The sequence below is a fragment of the Melospiza georgiana genome, chromosome 17 (assembly GCF_028018845.1).
Source record: "Melospiza georgiana isolate bMelGeo1 chromosome 17, bMelGeo1.pri, whole genome shotgun sequence".
Taxonomy (NCBI): Eukaryota; Metazoa; Chordata; class Aves; order Passeriformes; family Passerellidae; genus Melospiza; species Melospiza georgiana.
In genome coordinates, this window is record NC_080446.1 from 8,348,050 (window position 1) to 8,374,738 (window position 26,689).

General features: G+C 41.8%; 1 protein-coding gene across 2 annotated transcripts in view; it reads right to left on the minus strand.

The window, feature by feature from the left end:
* The window catches only part of EYA2 (EYA transcriptional coactivator and phosphatase 2), an 86,652-nt gene that overhangs the window by 25,547 nt on the left and 34,416 nt on the right, over window positions 1–26,689 (minus strand). For both annotated transcript variants that reach the window (XM_058036140.1, XM_058036139.1), the window contains exons 2-7: window positions 24,289–24,407; window positions 20,559–20,607; window positions 19,818–19,960; window positions 16,533–16,649; window positions 3,581–3,648; window positions 1,507–1,684 (exon numbers count right to left, since the gene is read on the minus strand). In XM_058036140.1, the coding sequence (XP_057892123.1) occupies window positions 1,507–1,684; window positions 3,581–3,648; window positions 16,533–16,649; window positions 19,818–19,960; window positions 20,559–20,607; window positions 24,289–24,397 (664 nt within the window). In that variant the 5' untranslated portion in view covers window positions 24,398–24,407. The remainder of the gene's footprint in view (window positions 1–1,506; window positions 1,685–3,580; window positions 3,649–16,532; window positions 16,650–19,817; window positions 19,961–20,558; window positions 20,608–24,288; window positions 24,408–26,689) is intronic.

The window sequence follows — 26,689 nt, forward strand, 5'->3', positions numbered from 1 at the left end:
ACCAAAACTGCAGATATAACATTTTAAAAAGGACATGTCACTTCAAAAAACCTTATCAAAATTCTCACTGGAAAGAAAAAACTTTTGGAATTTTACTCCCCCCCATTCTTTTCAAAGACAGAAATTTGAAAGGCAATAGAAACAGAACTGAAGACCAATTACTTGACTTCTGAAATTTACAGACTTCTGAAAGTCCAATTACAGACGTCTGAATTTTTTTTTCAAATCTTTTTGGTTTTGTTTTCTTTTTTAAAATTAATGAATGCGAATGACTGAAAATATACTTGAACATCAACTTTTATTTAAAAACACAGAACTAACCTGTTGAACCTTACCCCATTTCTCAGAGGATGGTATTTTAGAAATAACTGAGAAGACACACTTAAAAGCAAACTTCCCATGTATAAAGTATCTGTTTTGATTGGCTTGCATTTCACAGATCTGTCTGGGTTTCACTCACCTTACATTACAAATCCTTTTCAAACATATTTTTCTTTACACCTTGCTAAGTTGTGGCCTCTGCAACTTCCTAGAATAACCATACTCTTCTTCAGAGAAGCTGGGATTGTGCCTAGGAAGCCTTTTAGAAATTATCATTTCTCAAAAAGGCTGAGATAAGATCTAAGGAACGGAAAATCCTCCAACTGCTTTTAGATCACTTCTGCTGTGATCACTTCTTTTTAAATAACAATGCTAGTTTATTTTTCTTTCAGAGCAACCACAGATGTTCAGATTTGTTTTTTAAGTCAGCAGACCTTCAGTGGGTGTGTACTGTGATCATCCACAAATTTGTGGTGTTTTATATAAATGTTATTGCACGCCAATGAAAACTAGCAGGGAAGTGATATCTGAAGACTGCTCTTGAACAGGACACTGGGGGATCATAATCCACCAGTAATTCCATAAACTACTTAAGCTTTGAAACTTTAAAAATTAGGCAATCAATGAGAGGATGCAAATTTTGAAGCCTTTTTTGGCATGGAAATAATCTTGAACTTTCATATTAGACACAGTTTGTGTAGATTTTTTAAAGAGGGATTTTCTCTTGATGTTGTTTATGAATGCACAATATTACGTGTTGTTTTAAGAGATGAATATAATCCTTGATAAAGATATGGGCTAAAATGTCATGAGACACTGAGGAAACTGAGAATTTTTCAGAGCATGGCTGTTTGTTTTGAATTCATGGCCATCCATGCCACCCTCAGTGCTGCTCTGGTGTTGGCATGTCATTGCCATTGTCATTCTGTACTACCTTAGAGGAGATCAAACCTCAAATACTCACAAAACCAACACAGGATGGCTTTAGAGAGCTTGGACATTCCAATCTCTTCCCAAACCCCTGTGAAAGAACTGTTCAGTGCTAGAAAACCTGAGTATTTAAAACACGTATTTAAAATACGCATTTTAAATACGCATTTAAAAAAACTCCAACAACGAGAGGACAGCATTTATATCTCCAGATGGCTGAGGCTGCCAGGCTGGGAGCACCAGAGAGGCACCTACCAGAGAGAGATTCTGTGCTCTGGCTGGTGATGTTGTGGGAGGACTCCTGCAGGGAGTAGGTGGAGGTGGGGATGGCCGAGGGGCTGATGCTGTTGGCAGACACGTACGGGGAGTTGTAGGACGAGCTGTAATACTGAGAGTACTGGCTCTGAGGGAAGCTGGGGTACGAGGAGTATTCCTTGGAGGGAGAAAAAGAAACAGATCCAACTGGCATGTGTCTGGTTTTATCTTACAAACAAGCAAGCCACCACAAAAGCTGTGTTACTCATGCACGCAGCAAGCGACGGCTCGGGGATATTTCACTGAAGAACTGCATTGCATTCACTTAGGAAATTACATTTCTGCTTCTCACAAATGTACTCCTATTTTATCAGGATAGACTAACCAAAAAGAGGTCAGAAATCTGGCAAGTTCTGGGTTTTTTGACAGGATTTTAGTTATCAGTGCTGATACATTTTATATTACACTGTTTAACAATTTAATATAAGAGTGAAGTAGGGCGGCTTTCTGAATAGGGCCATGATGGGACACGTAATCTTTGCAAACAACAAAATACCTAAGAAATTGCAAGAACAGAATGAATAACTGGGTGAGGGAAAGAGCAAAACAGGCTGCATTTTTCCATGATCAGCAACATCTGATCAGCTGTTAGGCTACAAAAATAAAAAGAAAGTAGCAATTTTTTGCAGCAATGCTCACGACAGTCTGCCCAACTACCTCAGCAATAAATAAATGGCTGAGTGATCTTGCCTACCTACAGAAAAATGAACTAAAAATATGAGGTGCAAGTGATCTTGGGGAGCTGAGGTATCACAAAACTCTCTACCTTGATTTTAAGACACCCAAAGAAACCCCATACCATAATCCTTGGATGATTGGTGGGTGTATTGTGAAAAGCAAAACACTAGAAAACATAAGATGCATCCCTAAACAATCAAAGCATAAAGGGTTTAATTTGTTTCTTTTTGTTTTAATTGCAACTCCTGTCCTTGTCCACTGAATTTGCTTTTCACAGAGAACTGTGTTCATGCTCTGGACATTGTCTTTGAGCAGAATGCTTTTATTGCCTCAGAAATTATAATTAACCTCTGGTATTAAATAAAATTAATTAATAAATAGTCTTTAGAAAGACTAAAAGCACTTTCCTCCTTAACAGCTTACATCTTTGTCTGTGACAGCTATTTCATTAACTTCCAGTCACCAGGGAGCTCTCAAGAACAAAGACTCAAATTGCCATAAGAACAATTAGACTGAAAAAGAAATGAGATAATTTCATTGCTTTCTCGTACAGAAGATTACAAAATAATTTTAAAAGCCCAGCTTTTCCCCCTGTTTAGGCAACCTCCATACTTCAATCAAATACCCTTCTGTCAGTAATGCTGATGTTTTAAGGCCAAACTGCAGCAGCAAAGAAACTGCCCACTGTTGCCATTAAAAATACAAGTCAACAATCACCCTAACAACAAGGAACTGAAATTACTGGCCAACCAAAACACATCTTCTGGGACAGTGTACTCATTTGTGTGCTCCAAACAAGAGGAGCCATTTGCTACTGGAAAACATCTGTCCTGTGTTTTATTTATACACACACATTTACCAAGGTATCTGAGGCATGGATCCATGGACAGGTGTGCCCTCAAAGAGGGAAGTGCACAGACAGCTCAGATGGCTCAACATCCACCAGGGGCTGCCAAGGCCTCTCTCAGATTGCTCACACTCACTGCACAGTGCCACCACAGAGATGACAGGGCTCTGGGAGCCATCCCCTCTGCAGAGGATGCACAGCATAGCTGAAAGTTGTAAGATGGCAGAAGGATGAGGAAACTCAGTCAGAGACTGCCAGGGCACCCTGCTCCTGCAAGGACTGCACTCTGTGTGTGGGCACTGAGACACATCTGAAAATTAACCAGGATACCCTGAAATCCAGCAAACAGGCCCAAGGAGCAGAGCAGAATGGTGTTCAGCAAAACATAAAGCAAAACCTTCCTTAAATATATGTGAACACTAAAGTAATCTCTCTGATCTAGAAACCTTCCAAGTGGTTTAAAATAAGTGACAGGGTGCTGAACCATACCTGATGCACAGCACTGAATCCTGCAGAATTTGTCAGGCCGTTGGCTCCCTGGTAAATCCCTGTTGTGCCTGAGGGAAAGAGTGTCACAGTCATAAGATACACCAGCAATCAAAGTAACAGGGTATGTTAATTTAAATAATTTTCAACAGGAAGTAAAGTACCAGCTCACTGCAAAAAAGTATGGCACAAATCTGAGGCTGTAAAAATTTTGGGCTGTTACTGGGTTTACTGACTGAAAGGCATTCATTACATGCACTAAAACATTGATTATTGGCTGGAAAACACAGCTGGAACACAAGGATTCAGCCCAGATTTAAAATTCAGTTACTTCTTTTTACAGTAACTAATGGAATAGTATTTTTTATCTTCTCCTCCTATAGGAAAACCCCTCAGATTACACAGACAGCCTCCCACATGTGGTGTCTCATGCATGGGTATTTGTCCTAATTGATCAGGTACCCAGGAGTTTTCAGAAGAAGAATCTGTTCCCTGGTGTTGCTATTCCCAATGTGAGGACAGTATTGCTGAGATTTCTGGGACAGCAAGGATATTTCTTCCTCTTGGGATATCAGGAAGAGAAGGATGGACATAGTTCTGTCCCAAGCAGAGCAACTGATGCTCAGCCAGGCTCCCTCAGCTGGAGGAAACACTATCACAAAGACTTTGCTTGCAGAAGTAAATGTCCAGGTAAGATCTACAGGAATGGTTTGTCTTTGCCTCCCATCAGGCAGAGGTAGCAGAGCCATAAGCTCTCCTCCCCTCCTCTCTCAAGTTCCAGCCTTGATTTAACCTCACTCTATGCTGGTTTTGATTTCAGCATTTTTCATTTCACGTGGTGTGTCAAAGAGGTGTGATTTGGTGCTGCCTGGCTGCACTGGGCTCATCTTGGCTTCATTCTGTCACCTCAATGTGCCACCAGACTGACCTAATCTGTACCTAATCAGACCTTGGGCCTTTTTTTCTCATCTGGCTTCTCACCATGTGAATGACTTTGAGCAGTGCTGTTTTAACCATATGACACTCTGCACGTCTTCATGTGGCAACCATCCTCTGAGGTTCCACTTGCTTGTTTTTATTTTAGGACACCAGATTAGCTGGGGAATGGACAGCTGAACAAACTCCACTCTGCCAAGTGCAGCTACAAAGCACATGCACTGAGAAACAAACCTCAGGCCAAAAAGAAATGAGAGAGAGGACTCTGCCCTCCTGAACTAATTCGTTGCCACATGTGGTCTTCAAAAAGAAAATAGCAGAGAGGAAGAAAACAGAGTGCAGGTGACTGCCAGGTACCTGGAGGCCTGGGTGTCCCCAGGGCCCAGAATGAGCTGGCTGGGAGCTGAGCCAGTGCAGGTGGGACTGGGGATCCTTCTCCTGGCATTCCTGCCTTGGAGCCAGCTCTGGGTGCATCAGTGTCCAATCCCTCCTGCTTCCAACAGCCCAGAGCAGCATCCCAGAGACAGCAACACACCCAGCTCCTGGCATTTCCCCACTTCCCACCCATTACAGGTTTGCCAAAAGCCCCAGGTATGCAGCAGCAGGAATATATTCCTGTGGCAGCAGCATTTCTCACCACTCTGAAGGAGAGTAATAGAGCCCCAGTGCTTACAGGCAAAAACAACTTCCACAGAAGACAAAACAGCTCTTGTACACCAGAGCTTGAAACAATACAGGGGGGAATTTTTGATTTTCCTAAACTGTCATTTAGAAACAATCCATCATCCTTTATTAAAGCTGTCAGGAGGGGAATGAGTTACCTCGAGGGACTCACGCTTTATGTGTAAATTGTGATGAGAACATGTTTATTGCTGTGCTACCTGCACATGATACTGCAGCTTCCTGCTTTCCAAACAGTCAGAGGGAGTGAGGAAAGGAGGGATTCACACAGCTGGATTAAAGAACTCACTCAGAACTTTGTACAGCTGTGAGGAGTGAGTGCACACACAAGTAAGTGAGCAGGGAGAAGAGGGCAGGAATGGGGGATGAGAGGATGGGGAATGACCCCACAGCTCCCCACAGTGCACTGTGACTGGACCCAGTGGGGTGGATTTTACACTGGGGTTTTTTAAATTATATTTTTGCACTATTGCTACCCAAGTTCAGGTGTCCCTACAGGCCACTGCAGGCTGGCTCCCTCTGCCATGGGGATGTTCCAAAGAAAGGACAGATTTCTTTGCCCACATACTTAAATATTTGTGAAAGTGCTGAAGACTGGTATTCCCTATAAACCAAAGTTCAACCTGACAACTCAGCTTTTTCTCTTCTTCTGGCTCCTGTCATTGTATCCTGACCAAGGAAGACTACCATCTCAGCACTGTTTGTCTAACTGAGATCAAACACAAGCCTTTTCCTTGCCCTCCAGCAGTGCATTCAGAGATTTGAACCCCCTCCCCAAGCACACCTTGAGAGCTACTAAGCTCAGGATGTCTTGGCAGCAGAATAATTACAGATAAGGACACTGGGGACAACCCAAGTCAGTAAACACTTGGAATTTCTTCCCAGCTGAACAAGGATGAAAAGAAGGGAGAAAAAAAAAATCAATTATCTGCATGGAAAAGAGAGTTCTTAAAGATTCAGGTTCTTCAATATTTGTCTTGGGAACTATTATAGCTCAGACCCTGTTCCACCTCACAGGGCAGGCTGCAGAGACCACGTTTTCAATGATGCACCCTCAGCTCAAATGGCAGAAAAACAAACAAGTGCCACAGGCAATGGAGACTGAGATAAACCCTCTCTCTCCATAAACAGAGAATGAGGCCTGCAGGTCACAATTTCTATGAGCAGCCTTGTAGAGTTCAGCAGTTCAGAAAACATACCAGAACCAGCCCCAAATGTTTGCTTTTCCTCAGTAAGTTGTTGGTAGGAAATAAACACTTCCACAACAAAATGAATTCTGCCAGGTGCAATTTCAGTTTTGCATCAGTAAATTTGACACTCAAGAAACTGGAAAATTATCAACAGATATTGCAAATTAGCCCTGTTTCCCATGTAACCACTTTTCCCCTCAAACACTTTCCCAAGTAATAGCACTTCTTGTAATATTCAGAGGAAGACTGGAATGAAGTTTGAAAGTGGTGCTATGTGGAAAGGGGCACTTTTAGAAAGCCCCTTGGTAAGCAATGCACATGAATGCCAGACCCCCTCTCATTTCTGCCTATTTCTACAGGATTTTTGCTTTCACATATATTGTTTTTTCCCATGGACCTCTGAAGACAACACACACTCTCAGACTGAGGCTGGTTTTACATTTGCAATACTGCAGAGGTGGGAGCAAGCGATTTGTTTCCATCTATCTTGGTAGCTCAATGCCAAGTAATTGCATCCAAACTCCCTGCAAATCAGAAACAAGCCTAGGATCTCCCCCTTTGGATCTTCTCCATATGGAATATGGCTCACATCTGTGTTCAATCAAGCCAGTTGCTAAATGTCACAATGCCCTCATTCACAGGTAGCTTAAAGAACATTTAGCTCATAATAAAACAATCTGAACTCTGAAGCAGAACAGCTCTTCAGATGTGTGGCACTGTAAGTGTTCCTGTGAAGTATTTCTATCACAAACACACTCTCCTGGACAGACACTGCATGAAAGGAGTGCACATGCCAGGCAGAGCCAGTGCCACGATTTTCCCTCGATAAGGAGATGTGGCCCTTTCTCTATGGGAGTGTCCAAGGGCAACATGTACAGAAAAACTCTTTGTGAGCTGATTAATGTTCTATTCCTGCTCTCAAACAGATGGATTTCATTTGCTGTTTCCCCCTCATTCACGTTTTAATTTGAGCATTCCCAAAAAGCCTCTGCCATGGTCAGTGATCATTGCAATGGTGCGTGATCTGGCCTGCAAAAACTTTCATACCAGCTTCTCACCCTCTACATCTGCCTTTCAGTCACTGCAGCATAGGCTGCATTTCTTCCCCTCCTTGCCAGGTATGAGCAAGTAAAGAAAAGAAAGGAATATTTATGGTTATTTTCAGTGTAATCAGAACTAAGCGTTGGCATTGCTAGAAAAAAAATAATTTTTTCAGCTCATGAATGATACAGGAATACTGGTGTCTTAGGGAGTGGTGATTATGAAGACAGGACAGGCCTGTGGTGTAGCTCAGATCCAAACCACAGCAAGCTTTGAAAATCAGGTTTGTGTCCTTGTCTTTCACAGGTCAGAGGAGCCCTGCCAACAGGGAGGTGTTCTCCAAGCCTCCTGTACTGCTCAAAAGAGAATAAACTGCTATATTTAGATTAACAGATGGTTTGCACTTCCAACATTCAATGAATACCCAACAGTCAGAGGAGATGGCCAGGTTCAATACAGCTGGACAGCTTCAGTGTTTATCACAGCTCTCTGGGCAGTCAACTGAGCCCAGCAACACTGAAAAGATGCAGCACTGAGGGTGACTACCATGGGTATGTCTGAGTAGGTTTGTGTCATGATTTAACTCCCAACAAAACAGAATGAGGAAGCTCAGACCTAAGTATTTCCTCTAACTCTTAGATGAAACACACAATGGTTCCACAGAGAGTTCTCTCAAAGGATTTAGGACCATTTAGGACTAATAAAATAAATGCCTGCAGGGGTCAGCTGAATTGCTGGTGTTTTACAAGCCTGCACACAATGGCTTGTGCACTCTGACATCACCAGGCTGTTCTCCTGCAGGAAGCACTGCTGGCTGTGGGTGACGGAGGCAAACCCCAGTCCTCCTCCCTGCACTGTGTGCTTTACCCTGGGCTATGAACAACATCTGCTGAAGACTTCCATGCCCATTCAGAGAGGTTCTTTGCAGTGCTTTAGCTCTCTGACAAGCTAATGTTTCCTGCAGTAAATACTGCCTTCTTCAAGCTGCTACACTTTTAGTGAGAGGTTAAGCACTCATCAAAATTACCTCCCACCAGCTATACTCCAGTGCCTTGTAAGGTTCCAAATCCTACAACATCTGCCTGCATTTACTGGGCAAGAAGACTCATAAAACCCTGCATGCTTGTCAGCTGTGGAGGCACTTCAAGATTATCCAACCTGTTAAAGGAGAACAGAAACTCAACCCATATGTACTTTGCAGCAGATTGCTCAACTGTTTGCCATTAGGTGTAATGAACCCTTCCCCAAAAAGTCTTGTATTTCTGTCTGGAAGGGCTCAGACAGTGCAAGGAAGAGCACACTGCATTAACCTGGATGAAAAGTATTATTCTTCAGTGTTACACCACTTGACATCAGCAGTGTCTGGTAAAGGACATTGCTCCCAAAAGCATTTGAACACCTCCTGCAGATACTTTCAGATACAAAACCCATTCTAAATAAGTCCATCTGTCTCCCACCACAATCCCATGCAGTCCTGTCAGCCTGACCAGGTGTTTGAGGGCACTCTGCATGGTGATATAAAGCACATTTCACAACTCAGCTTTTCGGAGTCAAAGCTCTTCCCCTGCTCCTGGGAGCACTCAACCCACAGAGCCTCAAAGAGCTTTAATAAGTGATGACCAAAGCAGCTTTAAGAGCCTGGCTTTTACCATCCTTTTGAGCTTGGTCATTTGTATAGCTCAATCCAGATCAACAATGGTGCTGAAAGTGCTGGGATGGTTTACAGTTACTCTCAGGATTTGAACCATGGGAAAGCAGTTAGATTTTACTGTACTCTGAGAAAGTGTTTTTAACCACTTCTATCTAACAATGCTACAGCTATAGAAGGAAATCACACTGGTCTGTCTTCAAAAACAAATCACAAGGAAATGTTTTGGGCCAAAAAGGGAACATCCTTACAGCAAGGATGTAGACTCTTTCTTGTTGAAAAAAACCAACCAGCAAAACTGACTTTATTTGGGTGACTCCAGGGACGCCAAAGAACAAAGATTCCCCCAGCTGCAGTTTTATCCTGAACCCAGTCCTTCACTGATGGATAACAAGACATGATAAAGGAAATCTGGATTTGCCACCTCCTATGCTAATTAGTGGCCATGAACCTCCAGTTCCCAGGTCACCATTCAAATCTATGTAGCCCTGTCACATCTACTGTCATGCCACTGGGGATAAAAGCTTGCCCTGTCAGCACAGCTGTTATTTAACAATTCTCTTCCTCTTGAGCAAAATAAATCTCCAAATACCAGAAGAAAAGAGGGAGCTGGTCAGCACATCTCCACTCTCACCCATTACTTGGCATCCCTGTACGTCTCAACTGAGTCTTGAGGTTTTTCCAGCCTCCCTGCACTTCAGTACTGCAGAGGCTCCACGAGAAGAGCCACAACAGAGAAAAATGTAAGAAACTTGACAACAGCAGAGTGATCCTCGTCCTGGTAATGACTTGTCAGCATCAATTAATCTGTCAGTTACAGACTTCCTAAGTCAAATTTCCATCCTCCTCTTTTTATCTGTGATAACTCAGTGGGCTCCTCTTCACACAGTGCAGGTATTCTCACAGTTCTAGAGGTCACAGTGCTGCAGTGCAGAAATGTCAGTGTTTAAACCCTGCCAATACAAACAGAAGAGGCATCCAAACTACAAATAAAAAGGCCCATGCAAGAGTGTTATCCACTGCCAGCAAAGCAGTTCAGAAACTCCTGAGCTGCACAGCCTGTGCTGACTCAAGCAGGGTCAGGCTGAACTTGTCCACAAACATCATCCCAGTCTCTCATCAAATGGCTGAATTCTGTGTTTTCCACTACAGCATTACCTCACACAGTGCTTGGAGATGAGATACAACAAAAGCAGTACCATAACTGCACAGCATCATGAATCTGATGTTTCCTAACTTTCAAATGCTTGACTATGCAGGTGTGATGTTTCTTGATACAGATTTTTATATGTAATTTTACACTAGCTCTTCCATTGCCTTCTAGACATTTTCAAAATCATTAGGTATACTGAATCAATTATTCAGTGAAGCTTCCATAACATTTTAGCATATTCTTTGCCAGTTGCACTGTAAGCTGAATAATCAAGGCCAAGTTCATGATTTCCCAAGCTGTTACTATCCTATGTTTTTGGATTTTTTTTATATCCTACAGAAACAATGAAAATAAAATCCACAGAGAAGTCTCTATAACATCCAAACATCTCTGTGACTGTTTTCTGTGTTGATTTTGCACATTACTCCACATTTTGAGATGTTTATCTGACTTCCACTAACGCTCCCAAGACAGTCAAGCAGCATGTGAGGGAAATGTCACTTCTTTCTTCTCTGAAGATTTCCCCTTTCTCAACACAAACTTTTCTCTGTATTTTCCTTATCTTCCCTTTACTACTGCCCCTGCCTTATTGCTTCTCTCTGCCACAGCTGCTCCCATCTCCCCAGTGCCACCTCTGCAAGCCTGACGACAAAGTCACACAAAACTCTCAAGGAGACACAAAAGACCTCCAAAATTAAAGATCTGCCTCAGAGAAGATTCCTGCCTTGACTGTACCAGTTAATATTTAATTTCCATTAAATGGCAAGAGGTAGAGCAGAGCTTTCCCCTTGGGCAGCAGTAGCACAGCTCCTGCAGCCTCCAGTGCATCACTGTCAACACCTTCGCCTCTCCCACGGACTTCCCCTCTCCTACAAGTCAGCTCCTTTTAAAACAAAGTAAATGGAGCACAGTCAGCCCCTGGTGTTTAGAAATCTTTGAAAGGGAGAACTGTGCTGTTATTCTGAGGAGCCTTGTATTTACACTGCAAGAAGTGAGGTCTGACCCCTCCTGAAGAGAGGCCTCTCCCTGCTGAACCCACCACGGCGTGGAGCACAACTTCGCTGCCACGCTCTGAGACTGCCACTAATGCAAACCAGCTGTCCAGCAGAGGCTTTTCAAAGAGGCTGCTCCTTTACCACTGAGGTTTTAATTTTATCAATCTAAGGCATCTGAGTGACAGGCTGCTGGGAACATGCTCTCCCTTTATTTTTGGGACTTCACATGGATTCACGATCTGGATGCCAAAGTGTGATCCACGTTTCTCAGGTGTAGATTGAAATTTCATCACTATTTTCATCACCAACTACTTCAAGAATCAAGTTTAAAACTAAACATGGATTTCCTTTGCAAAATCCATGCAGGCAGAGGTAACTGTTCACACCAAATTGGTATTTATGACCTCGTATTGAGTTTTTAACACACAGATTGGCACATAATTGTAAGAAATTCTGCCATCTTTTGGAAAAAAAATTTGTCTAGATTATCCAGATATCAACAAGGGTCAAAATGTTTTCAGCATAAGAAAACATTTTAACTGATTCATTATTCAGATTTTACTTGTTCTCAGGCCAGGAGAACAATTCATAACCAATTCATTCCACAAACATAAGCAATATATATAATTAATCAATTTTTAATCAGTGTTGCACAAAAGAAATGCTAATTTCTATTCATTCACCACTTCACAGCTCATCAGAAGGGCTCTGCAAAGAAAACAAATGTTCAGCAGTAGCAAAGAATTTCACTGCATAGGTCTTTGGTCCCAAATTTATGTCTGTCCCAAGCTCAACACTGTTCTGCAATTCCTTGGCAAAGGAAAGTTATCCCAGTTACATAACTGATTTTTCCTTTGTAATGTAAAAAGTATTTTGTGGGTAGATAGATTTGGATATTAAAAAAACCCCAAAAAAGCAGTCAAATCTTTTCCTGCCCAACAACAGCATCCACAGTGGTCTTTGGCCACAGCTTCAACTGTTGTGCAACTTCATAGTTTCATGCCAGCTGTCATTTCAGCAATTATAACTGAAGAGCAAGGCATTGTCTAGGAATTAATGACAAGCTGAGAAGAGATGGCCTAATGTGCAATCAAGGGGTAGCACATGCTCTTGTAACCACAGGAAATGCTCTATAAGCTGCCTGTTATTGCACTCTCTGCAGAGCTGATGGGTCTCTGGGCTAGCTAATGTGCTGGCACAATTTTCTCTTTGTATTTTACATAGCTCACTAAATGCTAAGTTTCTTATATTCCACAGATTTCTCCCCCACCCTCAGCAACAAGCAGTTTCCTCAGCTGCCAGTTAAGACTGTAAGTTTTTGGAGGCAGAACTGGAAGATAATCTTTGTGTCTCATGATCAGTTTCTATCATTGAATAATAATTTTACCAGAAGTCTGAGCAAATCACTGAATGGCTAAACTGTCAGGAAATGTAAACTTAGAAAAATGTGTAAAAAAAGCAAAAATACATTTCTAACATCAAGCCCAGGGTGTTTGGTGATTTGGTGCTATAATTGAACACTTACATGAGGATTGATTAAGAAATGAAATGGACCTTGAAGAAACATTTCTTTCCCAGCATGACAAATTTACCACTTTAAAGGCAAAAACCTAATGCAAGCTGTTACCTCCTCTCCAGATTCATGACTCTCAAAGTGAGTGCCATCCCCAGACTGGCCACACGCATATTTCAGATCTCTTCATTACAAAACAAATAATTTTCTAAATGTGATCATGACATGAAACAACCCTGTACACAACACAGGTTAAAAAGGAATATAACAGGGGAAAAAAGTCACTCCTTCAGAGCAAATATATGAATACCACATTCAGTCTGAATGTTACTTGAAGCCTGATGATAGCCACTGTTACTTGGCAATTAAAATCTTTATTTCAATCCACAGCACCTTTGCAATATGGTTCTGTCTCATTTTTATGAGTATGGAACTTGTTAACCTCATCTTCTATATTTGCATATATGTGTGACACATTGCATTAGTTATTTGGCTAACAAACTCTTCCACAATCAATTCAGTTTCATGCTAAGGAAGCATGAAAATAGATTTCCCCTTCTGGCTGTAAAATAGCTCTTTTCCTTTACCACTTACTGACCAAAAGGATGTTACATCTTCATTCTTGCTCTTTAGTGGATCCTGTTCTTGCTCAAGGACCAGGACACCACTGACAGCTGGAGTTCAGGATGAAAAGCTGAATGCAGCCCCTTTACACCTGCATCACCTGTGTTTGTACTGCAAGCAAACAGACCTGAGCAGGGAGCAAATCTGCCTTCAGAGGTACCATTTACTGCTCACAGCCTGCCAGTGCTGCTGCCAAACAAACACCAGAGGGAACAAACCAGCACCAACCAAGGACAGCGTTTGTCCTAGAGCCTGCGAGACAAAAATGTGTCATCCAAGAGGTTTTCTGTTCCTTGGTGAGTGGTGTAACATCTACAGTGGGCACTCATTTGCTGCTGTAACTCCTATCTGAGGGGACAGTGAGGAGGAATCACGAGGGCTGAGCAATCTGACCACCCACCCTCACCCACAAATGAGATCATTATGTTGCTTTGGGATTTGGTCCTCACTGAAGGCAAACAATACCAACTTATTTCACTTCTGTACCTGAGCTATTAACTTTTTAAATACTTGCAGAGAATAGCTTAAAAAATAATTTTTTCCCTTGCACTTGGTAACAGAACACTGAGCAGCAGTTTGAGGTACCTTTTCTTGCTGAGCCCCTGACCATCATCCTCTTCACAATCTCTCTTCCTCCATGATGCAGAAAACATTTTGTCCTTGAACTGGGAGTTAGAAGCTAGACTCTTAAAGCCCCACTGAACTTTTTAATAAAAATATATTGATAAAAGTTTGTCCTTTTGAGGTGTTTTAGCCCATCAGCAGCAAAGCCCAGTGGCCCTGGGGCTGGTGGCACAGGCAGGGGTCACCTCCCCACCCCCAAGAGCTGTGGCGTGGGAAAGCCCTGAGCACACATTCCTCAGTAGCACTCAGCACAGGAAGGCTCCTTCTCCTCACTCAAACCTCTCACTAGCACTCAGCAAGGTAAATAAACCACGCAGCCAGGCAGCTTCACACTGCTCCTCTCACAAGCCAGCAGAGGAAGGGTGGAAATATTTGTTTACAGGAAGACACATTTACTCCTGCTCCCTGTGCCTTGGAGAAAGCACCTGCCACTTGCAGAAACTGTTTTCTTTGGTGTTAAAGGCTTACTGAGCTGGCTGGAATGATCTCCCTGGAATAAATATGTGAAGAGAAGTGATTTTTCCTAATATCACAGCATGGCCCTAGGGCACATTCATGCTCACACACACAGTTCTCCTCAGCCTGTCTTGGTACAACTCATGGCTGTGTCACTGCTGCTTGCAAGGGGAACATTTTCAAGTGCTGATGCACAAAATTTGCTTGTCTAAACCACTTGAAAATGGGGACATCTTAAAAACCTCAGTCCAAATAAAGTCAAGAGTCTGTCTTCTCAAGAGAACATATGTGGAAGTAGGATCAGAAGTAGGCAGAAGTCCAGATGACCAAAAATCCAAACCCACAGGCCTCCTATTTCTTTTTTCTTTTCTTTTTTTTGGTGCCACATCCAACACAGGTGTCTTCAGCATGTACTATGAGGTATTCAAGCCCCAAAAACCACCTTAGTGATAATGTGCTCTAACAAAACTAGCAGGTGAAGGCTCAGCCAAGGGTCAACTCTTAGTCTTCAGCTTTCTCAGATAATATCTGGAATAAAATGGATTTTACCTTGTTTTCTCTCTTTTCATTTTAGTTGGTCTCAGACTTAAAAGAAAAAAGAAAAGTGGATGTGTATGCTCATCTTCCACTTTCAGGATTGAAAAGAATTAAAAGACAGTTTTGCAATGGAACAGCTAGGTACAATGTCACAAAAGGGCTTTTTGCATAAAATCCTCAACAATATCAAAAAAAGCAAAGTGAAAGACTTGATGTCTCTCCCCTTCCACAGCTTCTGCAAGAGTTTGGGAAAGCCATGCAATTCCTCTTTGGTTTTCCAACCCTTGGAAAATCTCAGAGGGATGAACAAAGCCAACACAGAGCTTTATCCTCGTGTGCAGACTCTCCTCAAGCAGAGTCACTCTTATTTTTCTTAGTATCAAAGTACCAGGCTGTTAAATAAATACTAGTAGGGAGAATATGCCGCAGTTTAAGCACAGAGCAGTTTGTTCAGGTCAGCATAAGGCAGAAAGAAGCATAATACTGACAGGACTGTTTGCATGAAGTGTAAAACCACCTTTGTTTTGCTTCCATCAGAATGCAGGAACTCACACCAACACAACAATCCCAGGTATGCAGTCACAGAACTAATCAAGAGAAAGAAAACACAGTTTCTGCAGAAAGACAAGCTTATATTGATCATAGGTGGAATTCTGCTAGGACATTAGACTGCTAAATCCAGTCCCTCAGCCAGAAATCAGTGCCTTGATGAGCAAAACAGATCAAGCAGAGACTTTACCTCCTTCCCTGTGCTGACTGCCTGCACCTAGAAGATTTCCACAGCAGCTGCAGGAGGAGGATGGGTCCAGCTGTGAGTGCCCCAGGTTGTTGGGAAGGATGAAAGTTTGACAAGAAGTCTCACAGATATGTATGCTTAGCAGAAAGATTTTTAAATGAAGACTCTGATGAAGGAATAGAGATGGAAGCAAGTTTTGATATAGAAGAAAAGAATTGCTGAGCCGGTCTCACTGGATAACCAAGGAGGCAAAGGGTGTGTTAGTTAGAAGGGGTTTTTATGGCTTAGAACAAAGGATAAACCCGCCCCAAACAAGATGCTTTTACCAAGCAGAAAGATAGCACAGGCAAACAAGCCAGCAAATGTTGCAAGTAGAAAAAAGGTCTCAGAATTTGCCACTACAAGAAAACTGAAAAACAACTTCTAGCTTAAACTATAATGTACTAACTTTTAGTGATTGGAGAATAGCAACATGAATATGGTAATTATAGTAGTTATGATAGGCTATCGATAATAGTTAAGGTATAGATTGGTACTACTGTATTAAGATGCTCAGCAAAGAAAGGTATAGAATGCACTGTAACCAAAACCAAAGGGTCTCCAGGCCTGCCTGCAGCTGGAGCTGACAGCTGTGGGCACAGCTCTGTCACCCACGGCCCTGGGCTGCTGTGAAACCTTGGGTACAATAAACTGCATTTTGGAGAGCCCTTGGAGTACTGCATCTCTCATTTTGGCTCTTACACCAGGTGACCCTGTGATGTCCCAGGTAACCCTGTGAGTGCCCAGGTGACCCTGTGGTGCCCCAGGTGATGCTCACTCACCGTGCATCTGGTAGGTGTAGGGCGCCTGCCCCGCTGCGGGCGCGCTGAAGCCGGAGCCGTAGCTGAGGAAGCCGCTCTGCCCTGGAGAGTGGCTCAGGCTGTCCTCGGTCTTAATGCCTTGGAGAGCCAAGAGCAAAACATGAGTGCTTGGCATGGAAACATGGACAAAAAGCAGGTGAACAAAACCCCCAAACCCACAGGACTCCTTTTTCTTTTTTCTTCTCTATTTTTTTTTTTGGTGCCACATCTAACACAGGTGTCTTCAGCATGTACTATGAAGTACATTAACGATTTTTCCGCTGGATTTTAAACTAATAAACTCTCTTTTTTTACACTTTCTTTCACACACATATACATATTAGAGATATATCTACCTATCTAATATGTATATGTGATATATATATATATATATATATATATACACATCAGCTTTATAGACATATGTTATATCTATATCTATATCTATCTATCTAATACGTATATGTGATATATATATCAGTTATATTATATTATGTATATAACATAATAAACACACACACACACACACACACACATATATATGTGTGTGTTTAACTACTTGCATTACCCAAAAAGGTCTCCTAACAGCCAAACAAATTAATCCCAAATTTATTTGTGATTTATTAATTTATTTGAGTTAGCCACATCCTGTACCCACAACCAAAAGCACTTTTTCTAAGATGGGTAAACAGCCATAAATAATACTGTTCTCAAAAGCAATTTCTGAAGATATAGTTTTGTTACAGAATTGAAGAAACTCTTGTTGTAGAATTGAAGAAAGTGACACACAAACTTCCTGAAGAGTTATCAGATGCAAGCAATGATTGACAATGGAACAGGATCTTCAGCAAAATAACATCAAGATTTCTGTTCTCAAAAGAGTTATTTTTTACTTGCATTGTATTTTCAGCTTTGGTATCAAAACATTTATTGGCAAGTCCTACAGGAGGGTTATCATCTTCTCAGTTGGATATAACAAACAGTTCAGGAACAACAGGTAAGCCCTGAAGCCACAAAAATCTTTTCATTTCTAAAACCAGGCAATTAAACTGACAATTTACAGGGGGAACAGCAATAGTTGAATTAAACATTGCAAGATGAAACCCTTGCTGGTAATGAAAGGAGTTGATATTTTATTCTGAGATGCAGCTGAGATTGTACAGCTGTATTATTAAAATAAACAGCTCAAAGGTGCAACACATTATGAACCCTTTGGGCGTGATCCTTCCCTCCTTTGCATCCTATTTGCACAACAAAAGATGGCCAATGGACACTCCCTGGGTGCTGGGATTAAAAAAAGACCTTGCTGATGTTTGGACATTGGATTTACACAATTTCTATGCTGTTGTCATTTTTAGCACTTGTAGACAAGTTGAATTCAGGTGCCTGTCCCCAAACATGCTCCTTTCTAGCTTGACTAGAAGCAGCAGGTCTGTGCTTGCTGAGGTTTGGAGTAAGCTCTCCCAGATACTGTTTTCTCTAATAAAAATCACTTATTATAGCTTTAGGTGAGAAGAACTGTGATGCAGTTTGAGCACAAGCTCATCACAAGATGACTGTGAAAGGCAGGAAGTTTATTTGGACAGTGAAGGGACAAATTCTGGTGCAAGTGTGGAGCTTCATCACTGCTGGGCAGAGAGGAGTGTGCAGAGAAGCCCCTCTCCCCAACATCCCCTGCTTTTCTACTCCATCAGCACTCCACAGGCCAGCACTCAATCTGCCCACCCTAGCTACAATTAATCTCCAGCAAATGGGCCTCTTTGGAAGCCTAAAAATTGTTGTCAGACACCAAAATACCTTAGCACCAAATTAATTTCCACATAATGTTCTGTTTTGTCTAGGAGCTGGCCGAGTTCTATTTTTTGTGCCTAAAAACAATACTGCTTCATTGTTCTTGGTTGTCAGCCAGGTGGAGTTTGTCATATGCTGTGCTGAGTATCTTAGAGAGGGTTTACAGGCTGGGGGAGGGAAATCAGTGCTCAAGGATGCTAAGAGGTCACCCACAGGATTTATAAGCAGCATATGGGCCTGACACATGTATGCCCTAAAGCCTCTAGGCAGTAGCAAATGGCTCTGCTTTCACCTGCTCTAACAGGACAACTGCTCAGAGTTTTCCTTGGAAGTCAGCCAGCTGATGCAAACACACAAACAGCTCCAGAAAGGGTCCCTGAACATTCCTCTCATCATCCTGGTAGAGCTTTGGCTCTGCCAAGGCCACTTCCCCAGCCTTGGTGTGCTGCATGAAATTCCCCTTCAGTAAAAGCTTTGTCTGTATAAAAACTTCTTGTTGGGAAGAGATCCAGTATTTGCCAAGTTAACAAAGGCGTTAAGGAGCACAAGAGAAAACAGGAGTGGAAACAAAACTATGAAACCATTTTAATGGTGCAAGACTCATCCCTCATGTGAGCAGTCAGAAGGAGGAAGCCCAAAGTTTTCTGCTAAAGAGCTTCACCTAAATAAGAGCAACATCTCTTTGGTCTTTAGGAGTGGAAAGAACTTTCAGCTTCCTCAAGAGCTTGGTATCCCCATGCAGAGCTTGAGGACACTTAAGGCTTGGTTTAGCAGGCATTCCTCTGTCAGGAGTGCTGGTTTAATTAGCTGCCCCAGCTGCTCCTGCCCAGCACTGTCTCCCCACAGCTGTTGGCAAGGCTGTGCAGAAAAGCAGGGAACAAAGCTGACTGGGGTTAGAAATGCTGACTGCACATACAGCCAGTAAGTGTCCATTTAAACACAAACTGTCTTCCAAAACTAAGGTACTCTCTAACATCTCACCCATGCCTTATTCTGCTCTGCATTTTGGTTCTTCTGTAATAACATACACAGAAATTTTCTTGAAGTAGCTTGTGTTATTGAAACCTCAGGAAGAATCAAGGATGGCAAAGTGTAGTTTTCATAAATATCTAAGTGTAGTTTTCATAAATATCATATTTACTGTATTTTGTCTTGACAGTGAATCATGGGAACACTCGCGAGCTATTACTCCTAAATGGCACATCCGAGTGAACCTGAATTTCTCATAGTCTACAACTGACTGGCTCCAAACTTGCCTAGTTAGCAAAAACATAACCCACGATATGACGAGCTGATAGGCTTAAAGCTGATAACATTCAAAGGAAACCCAACATTTTTAGAGTCAGACTCTCCTCTAAGCCTAACGTTGCTGAGACACAAATGACACTTCAGTGTAAAACTTAAAGACCCCAAATCTGTTTTGCCAGGAGCGGGAGGACGATGCCCTCAGAGGCAGCAGGACTGTGGGGTACTCACTGTAGGAGGGGATTCCGTAGGGCTGCCCTGGAGGGGGATAGGCAGTGTAGGCAGCAGCCTGCTGGATTCCCGTGCTGTACTGAGCCTGTCCATAGGCTGCCATCGTGGGGAAGGACGGGACTGTCACTATGTGGGGATAATGTCTATTCAGAACAAGAAAACAGAAGGGTTTAAGGCAATAGTTGGTGCACACGGTCTTCTAGAGCACAAGCAGAGCAGTTCTAGACATCTTGCTAAAATAGTGTTCAACACAGGATGCTGAAAATTTTGGGAATTGGAATTGAGCTGACTGAGGCAGAAGTTTGTTTTAGGAACTATCAGATTAAGCCACTTAAATGCATGGTGACTTTAAGACACTGCAAAATACATGCAAGTTAAAAAGATAAAATAAAATCAACACTGATTTTTCATGTTTCATTTTGAGTCTGCCGAAGAAGTGAGATGGGAAACCTCAGACATTTCGACACATCCCCTCTGTGGTTACTCATAAACATAACAATATTCATACTGATAAGGTTTGGGTACCCAGAGGCACAAAAACACAGTTCACAGTACCTCAAACCTTATTTCACTCCATATCCAAGCAGATTAAGAACCAGCTCCTTCCCTGTGCCAGAGACGTGTGGGGGAACAGGTGGATGGGCTTAGGGCAGATGTTTTTTAAGGTGACAGAAGTCTGCACAAAATGGCTGTTCAGCAAAACAGGGATTTTAAATTACAGCACTTGGCACGAGCACTCACTTTGTGGTGTACAGATGGAGAGGACACTGCGGTGCTGCTTTGCTGCTGCCTGGAAAACAAAATTAAAGGGTCTTAGATTTTCATTGTGTTCTGCTCCGTAGCCAAGCTGATACAATTGTTTTTACCAATGCTGGTTTGAAAGAAATATACAGGAATCAAAAGACTTTTTATTTTTTAGTTAATATCCCCAAGTTGAGGTAGGTAAGAAAGATATTCTCTGCTTCACAACAAATATAGATTTAGTTTTTAATTGAGGGTGATACAAATTGATTCAACCACCAGTTTCTTCTTCTCATGGGACTGATATCAGTCATGAAGCTGGGCTTTGAAGCAATGACTCATATGCTAAAGGCTATAAAAGCCAATACTATGATTGCTGAAGTGATTTAAGCTCCCTGCACATTTTGATCTTTTGCTTTATTTGGTACTCTCCTAGACCATGACTCACTTTCTTTAATGTCCATTAAAATATATCAAATAATAGTAAATATTAAAAATACAACATCATAAATCTCCTTAATTTGAATTTTTTGAGTTAACTATAGCATACTTTATTGAACTACCAGCAATCAAATATTACATCAGTAGAAAACCTATCATGCAAGTTATATGTGCAAGATGCCTTCTAATGGACCAAACAACTGTGTGCTGTAACACTACCAAAGAAAAATGTGCTACCAGCTTTATTCAGAGATAAATTTATATTTATCAAATTAAAAACTAAAAACAAACAAACAAAAAAAGCTAAATTAAAACCTGCAAGTTGCACTGAAAATGTCATACCAAAACACCACCATGTACATTTTGAAGGTTGCCTCCACAGTGCCATCCAAACTTTGCTCCTCGGTTCCTGGCTGGAGTTGTCATTAATCTATGACACTACAATGTCATTAATCTACACACTACAAATGCCAAAACGCTCTCACAATCATCAATAATGACAAGCCACAACTGATTCAGCCTCTGTGTCTGCTGTGCATCAATGCACACACCAGACTCACTGCACAGGGCTTCTGCAGCCACCTCCAGTGACCAAAGCAGCACAGCCTCCCTGGTTCAGACATTGGTCAGCTGGCAAATTAAATATTTACACCATTTTTCATTTAATGAAATATGCAAGCACATATAAATTCTAAATGCACGCAAACAGTTCTGTGGGTTTGGGTAATTTGTGCTGCAAACATGGACAGAATGACCAAAAAGATCCAACATGCTCACATCTGAAATGTTTGTTCTTCCTGATTTGATCTCTTGAATTTGTTTTTCACACATAACACTTTTTCACAACATTTTACATGGCTTGATCATTTTATGCTATAACACGGAGATTACATCAAACTATTTTTAACAACACTGCCATTTCATCTGGTAACTTTTTAGACTAAATTTCAATAAAAATCGCATCATTATGAGTACTTGCTGAAATATTAATTACTAGGTATCATTCTTTTTTTAGAATGTTAATTTATGTAATTAATGGTGAAACCCCTACATGTATAATCACTGACAGGATTACCCTAAGCACTCACAGAAACAAAACCAGAAAGACTCTTCAAACTCCTGCAACCCTCCCACACCTCAGAAAAGTAAAACCCACCTGCAACCCTACCTTGCTTTCTGTACCTATAAAATGTGGTACAGCAACCTATTTCCCACGCAACAGGCAGAGAGGTTTAGTTTAAAATACTGACAAAGGACAGTGTTATAAAAATGCACATATTATTGACAAAGGATAATGTTATACACACATATCTATTCACTTACACCTCCACAGAAAAAAGACTGAGTTTAAAACCAAAACTGGACTTACCTGAGTCACCTTCAAACTCACTATGAAAAATTAGCTTTGACTTACCTGAAAGAGAATAGTTTAGAAAATTAGATTTTCAGACTGTGGAAACAAGAATTACACCATTTCTGTCTGTCCCTCATTACCAAACAGAACTGCACTTAAAAATAGACATTTACAATTAATTTTTTTAATTCTTAATGGGTTTTACATCAAAAAAACCAACAAAACAGTTTGAGCACAAGCCTCATTTCTTTTCTCTTTGAAAAACACCACAGCATCAAATTTTTATTTTGGTACAGACTAAATAAGTTTGCCAAGAATTCCAAGTAGGAATTTACTGTGTGTGAATATGCAATATGCTACTGTCACTGACAAGAAAAGACAAAGTTGATCCTACAGGCAAAATGTGCAAATTTTATATTTTATACATATAATATTTCTATTATATTGAAGATTACATTGATATAACTGCACACTTCACGACAAGCACCCATGAAAACAACAGACCAGACACCTACATGGACATCTAAATGAGTTAAGTACCATGACTAGGCTTGCTAAATTGAATACTTAATGTGTAATACAGGGCATAAATTTGTGTGCATTTATTACATGAAGAGCTCTGTCAGTCTGAGAATTGTAAAACACACAAGTATTTTCCTGTTCTTCAAATTAACCACAAGTATTTTCAAGGGAAAGAGCACAATCTTGGTAGCACAGGGGATCATTCTGTAGAAAAAACACCATAATATTTCTACAAGAAACAAATCAACGTGAGCTGTCACTGGCAAAGCGGTGCTCCTCTGTTGGCTCTTATTTATACCCCACAACAAAAAACAGTTCCTGCACCAAGACTTTTACAAATAGATGTACCTAAAAATCATTTCTAGCTCTAATCTTTTCTGCAAACAGGACCATTTAAAAGGATGTTTCCTGTAATTCCTTCTGCTGCTCTTGTAAATAGGCAGCCACGATGGGCGTGATTTAACCATGCAATTCCTAATGCCTGAGCAAACATGCAAACAAAACATCTCCTGGCCTTCCAAGAGCCTCTAAATGAAGGGTTAAACATACTCCTAAAACATAATAGCCAGTGCCTTTTCCTACCTCCCCTCTAACAGGAAGGCTGACAGATCCTGACCGCAGCAAACAATAGCTGGGATTGTACTAGCAAGAACTAGTTCAGCTGCATCACTTGCCAATAATTTTTTTAGCAGATTTAACATTCTTCTGTTTCCTTCACTTGAACAGTACGATGGGGCAGGGGGGAGAAGGAGGAGAGCAGATAAATTTCCATCAGAGCCTCAACCACTGAAAGAATTTGTCCCTGGTACCTGCCAAATGTGAAACTCCAGAGCAGGGGCCAGCAGGGCTAAAACCATTGGGGGATGGCAGCAGTGGTCTCAGAGCAATGCAAACTGGGCATGGAGCTGCTTTGGCAGGAGGTTTTCAGGCTGCTCAATAAATTTCTGGGCCTGGGAGCCCCCACATTAACAGCAGCACAGCCACCAAAGCCCAGGACTCACGTTCACACCACCACTGGGGCTCCAGCAAAAACTACCAGGTCTACACAAAATACAGTTTACACCTGGTTTACACCTGCAATTCCTCCAGTGGAACAAAAATCTACACATGCATGTGTGTAAATGCAGGCACCAACCATACACAGATATAGATTTACATATGAAATATTTCTATTCCATTTGCATTCAAGCCATTTGGAACTAAAGGATTCAACCACAACTGGTGAATATACAAAAAAAAAAAAAAACCAAAAAAAAAAAAACCCAAAAAAACCCCTCAAAAATCTCAGTTGCTCACTATACTGTAGAACTAACTGCCAGAAGCAGAGGCCTTGCAGTGGCCAGCTCCCTTTGGTAACCTATATTCATTTATTTTATGTTAAAGCAGCAAACAGCAAGCAGAAGAGCAGCCTACCTTCTATGTCATCTGGAGCCGTGGCATAAATGTGAGAAAGGTTAAGCTTCAGTCTGTCAGGGCACTCTCTATTTACAGTCAGGCTGGGTGATATCACTAGATCTAGCATTTCCTTATACCTGAAGGAAAACAAAGGAAAAATACAATTTATTCATTAATTATGCATGCTTACTAATGATTCAATTTTTTTTTCCCTAAGAGTATAAATATTAAAGCTGATTACCTAAACCCAGGCTTCATATAAATTCCACATAATAACATTCACTAAAGTTTTCATCAAAGGGAAATGCTGAATTAAAATGCAGTACTTGCTTCCTTGGAGATTACACCCATCTGATTAATGATTTCCCTTTCTGCCTGGATTTTGCCACACAAAAACAAAATTCCAGATCTCTCATATGCCATCAAAGCAAGAATACACACCCCAGTGTCCAGTGAGGCTGCAGAACAGACTGTAACAGGCTGAAATGAAGCTGAGTTAAGATCATTATCAGGTCTTACAAGGTAATAAAGTCAGGACTGGTGACAGGATCAGTTTTCCAGGGGACACCCAAACCAGGCACCCCAGTACAATGTCCTGGCCATTAGGTGGCAGTGATACAAGGACAGTCCCTTTCACATGAGCAACTTTCTCTGAAGCAACCAAGAATTTCAAATTCATGACATCTAGGGCTTGCATCTCTGAAGAAAAACACAATTCTTCATGTGTGCACATGACCTACACCACCATGACAGCTTACAACCTCTGCATTACATGAACAGCCCAGAAACAAGGACTAAATCCTTATTTCAGACCTTATGTACAAAATCAATAGGTGTATTCCTGTACACACCACCATTTTCAATTCATGTGCCCACCTGCAGCTACAGACCTGTTCAGCTGCTTGCTTCCTTTGGAAGCATTGGGTATTTTGGATGGGTACAAAATATGTCATTAAGTGCACAGATTTACACACCTATGTTTTGGTGAAGACAATGGGGTGAGTACAATGAGGTTTGCTACATTTGATACCTGCACAACTCCTTTTATGCAGGGCAGGTTTCCTTGAAACCTTCACTCCCATAATGCAATTATCTCTCCTTGTTCCCTGTGCAACCAATGCCTGCATCTAGAACTGAAGAACCCATTGGGCAAAGCTAAAACTCTCAATTAAATGTCTTTATTTCTCTGTAAATACACACAATGCAATGGAAACCTATTTGGATTTTCCAAGACTAAACCTGCAGCTTTTGGTTCAAGCCCAGAACAGAGAACTCAGAGATTCTGTGCTGTTCTTTGTGTGGAATTAGGGCTGTTAGGGGAAAGCGTAACTGTGCTCTTGGGCAGAGCAGGAGCTGATGGGGGAGAGGGAAGGTGGTGGTGAGTGGATCCTGGCTGAGCTGGCTCAGGCTCCCTCCCCTCATCACTGAGCGTGGCTGCCAAGGCAGCTGGCACATCCCTGCTCCAGGCTGGCACCTCGCTGGGCCGGACTGGGCAGGCAGCACCTGGCTGCTCACAACCCACAGCACACCTCAGACATCCCAGAGCTACAGAGAGCAGCACACAAAGCTGAAGTCGTCAGGCTGCTGCAATACCAATCTATGTGTTCTCGGAGAAGCCAAGGGGTTTGTTTTGATTTACTGTTTAAATACCCCTGTATGGCTTTACCAGCTTTGAGAAACAGAAAACCACATCCTTTTTATCTGAACGTCCCCAGTCCCTTTTATAAAGCCTGCGAGGGAGGACAAGTATTGTTAAGAACAAGCACAAACCAGATCATTTAATCTGTAACTAAACAGCAAAACCAAAGCTAAATTCATTTTCATTTTCTCACCTGACAGCTGCCCAGACAAAAAAAAAACCAAAAAAACCAAAAAACCAAACCAACAACCAAAAAAAAAAAAACCATGAACCCTCTGTGAATTCACAGAACTACCAAAAATAGGCTGAAATGAAGAGGCATAACCATGTACAGTGTCCACAATGCCAATCCTCCTCTCTCCAGGTGGGATCTGGGATCTGCCTCCCTTGGAAATCCAAGTGTGTATCTCATCACCAACACAGCCTCAATTCCAGAGGCTGGAAAGGCTTCCCAAGTATGTGCCATGAAGGAGACCTTATGAATGACCAGTGTGGCAGAAATGCTCTGGATCTAACACTTGTGTCATCCCTTTGTCCCCAAGTGCTACCTGTTTCAGATCTGCTAAGGAAACCAGAGCAGCACAAAAATCAGCCTTGCTCTGCAGCTGCATCTCTGCTGCTAGAGGGTCTCAAAGGGTTCCACCTTCAGATGTGTCCTTGTAAGAGGAGCACAACTGGCTCCCCATCCCTGCCTTAGATACAGACAAGCTGAAAATGCAGAAGCACAGAGCTACCAATTGTGCCCACAGCCAGTGGAAATGCAATAAGGAGGCAGATGTG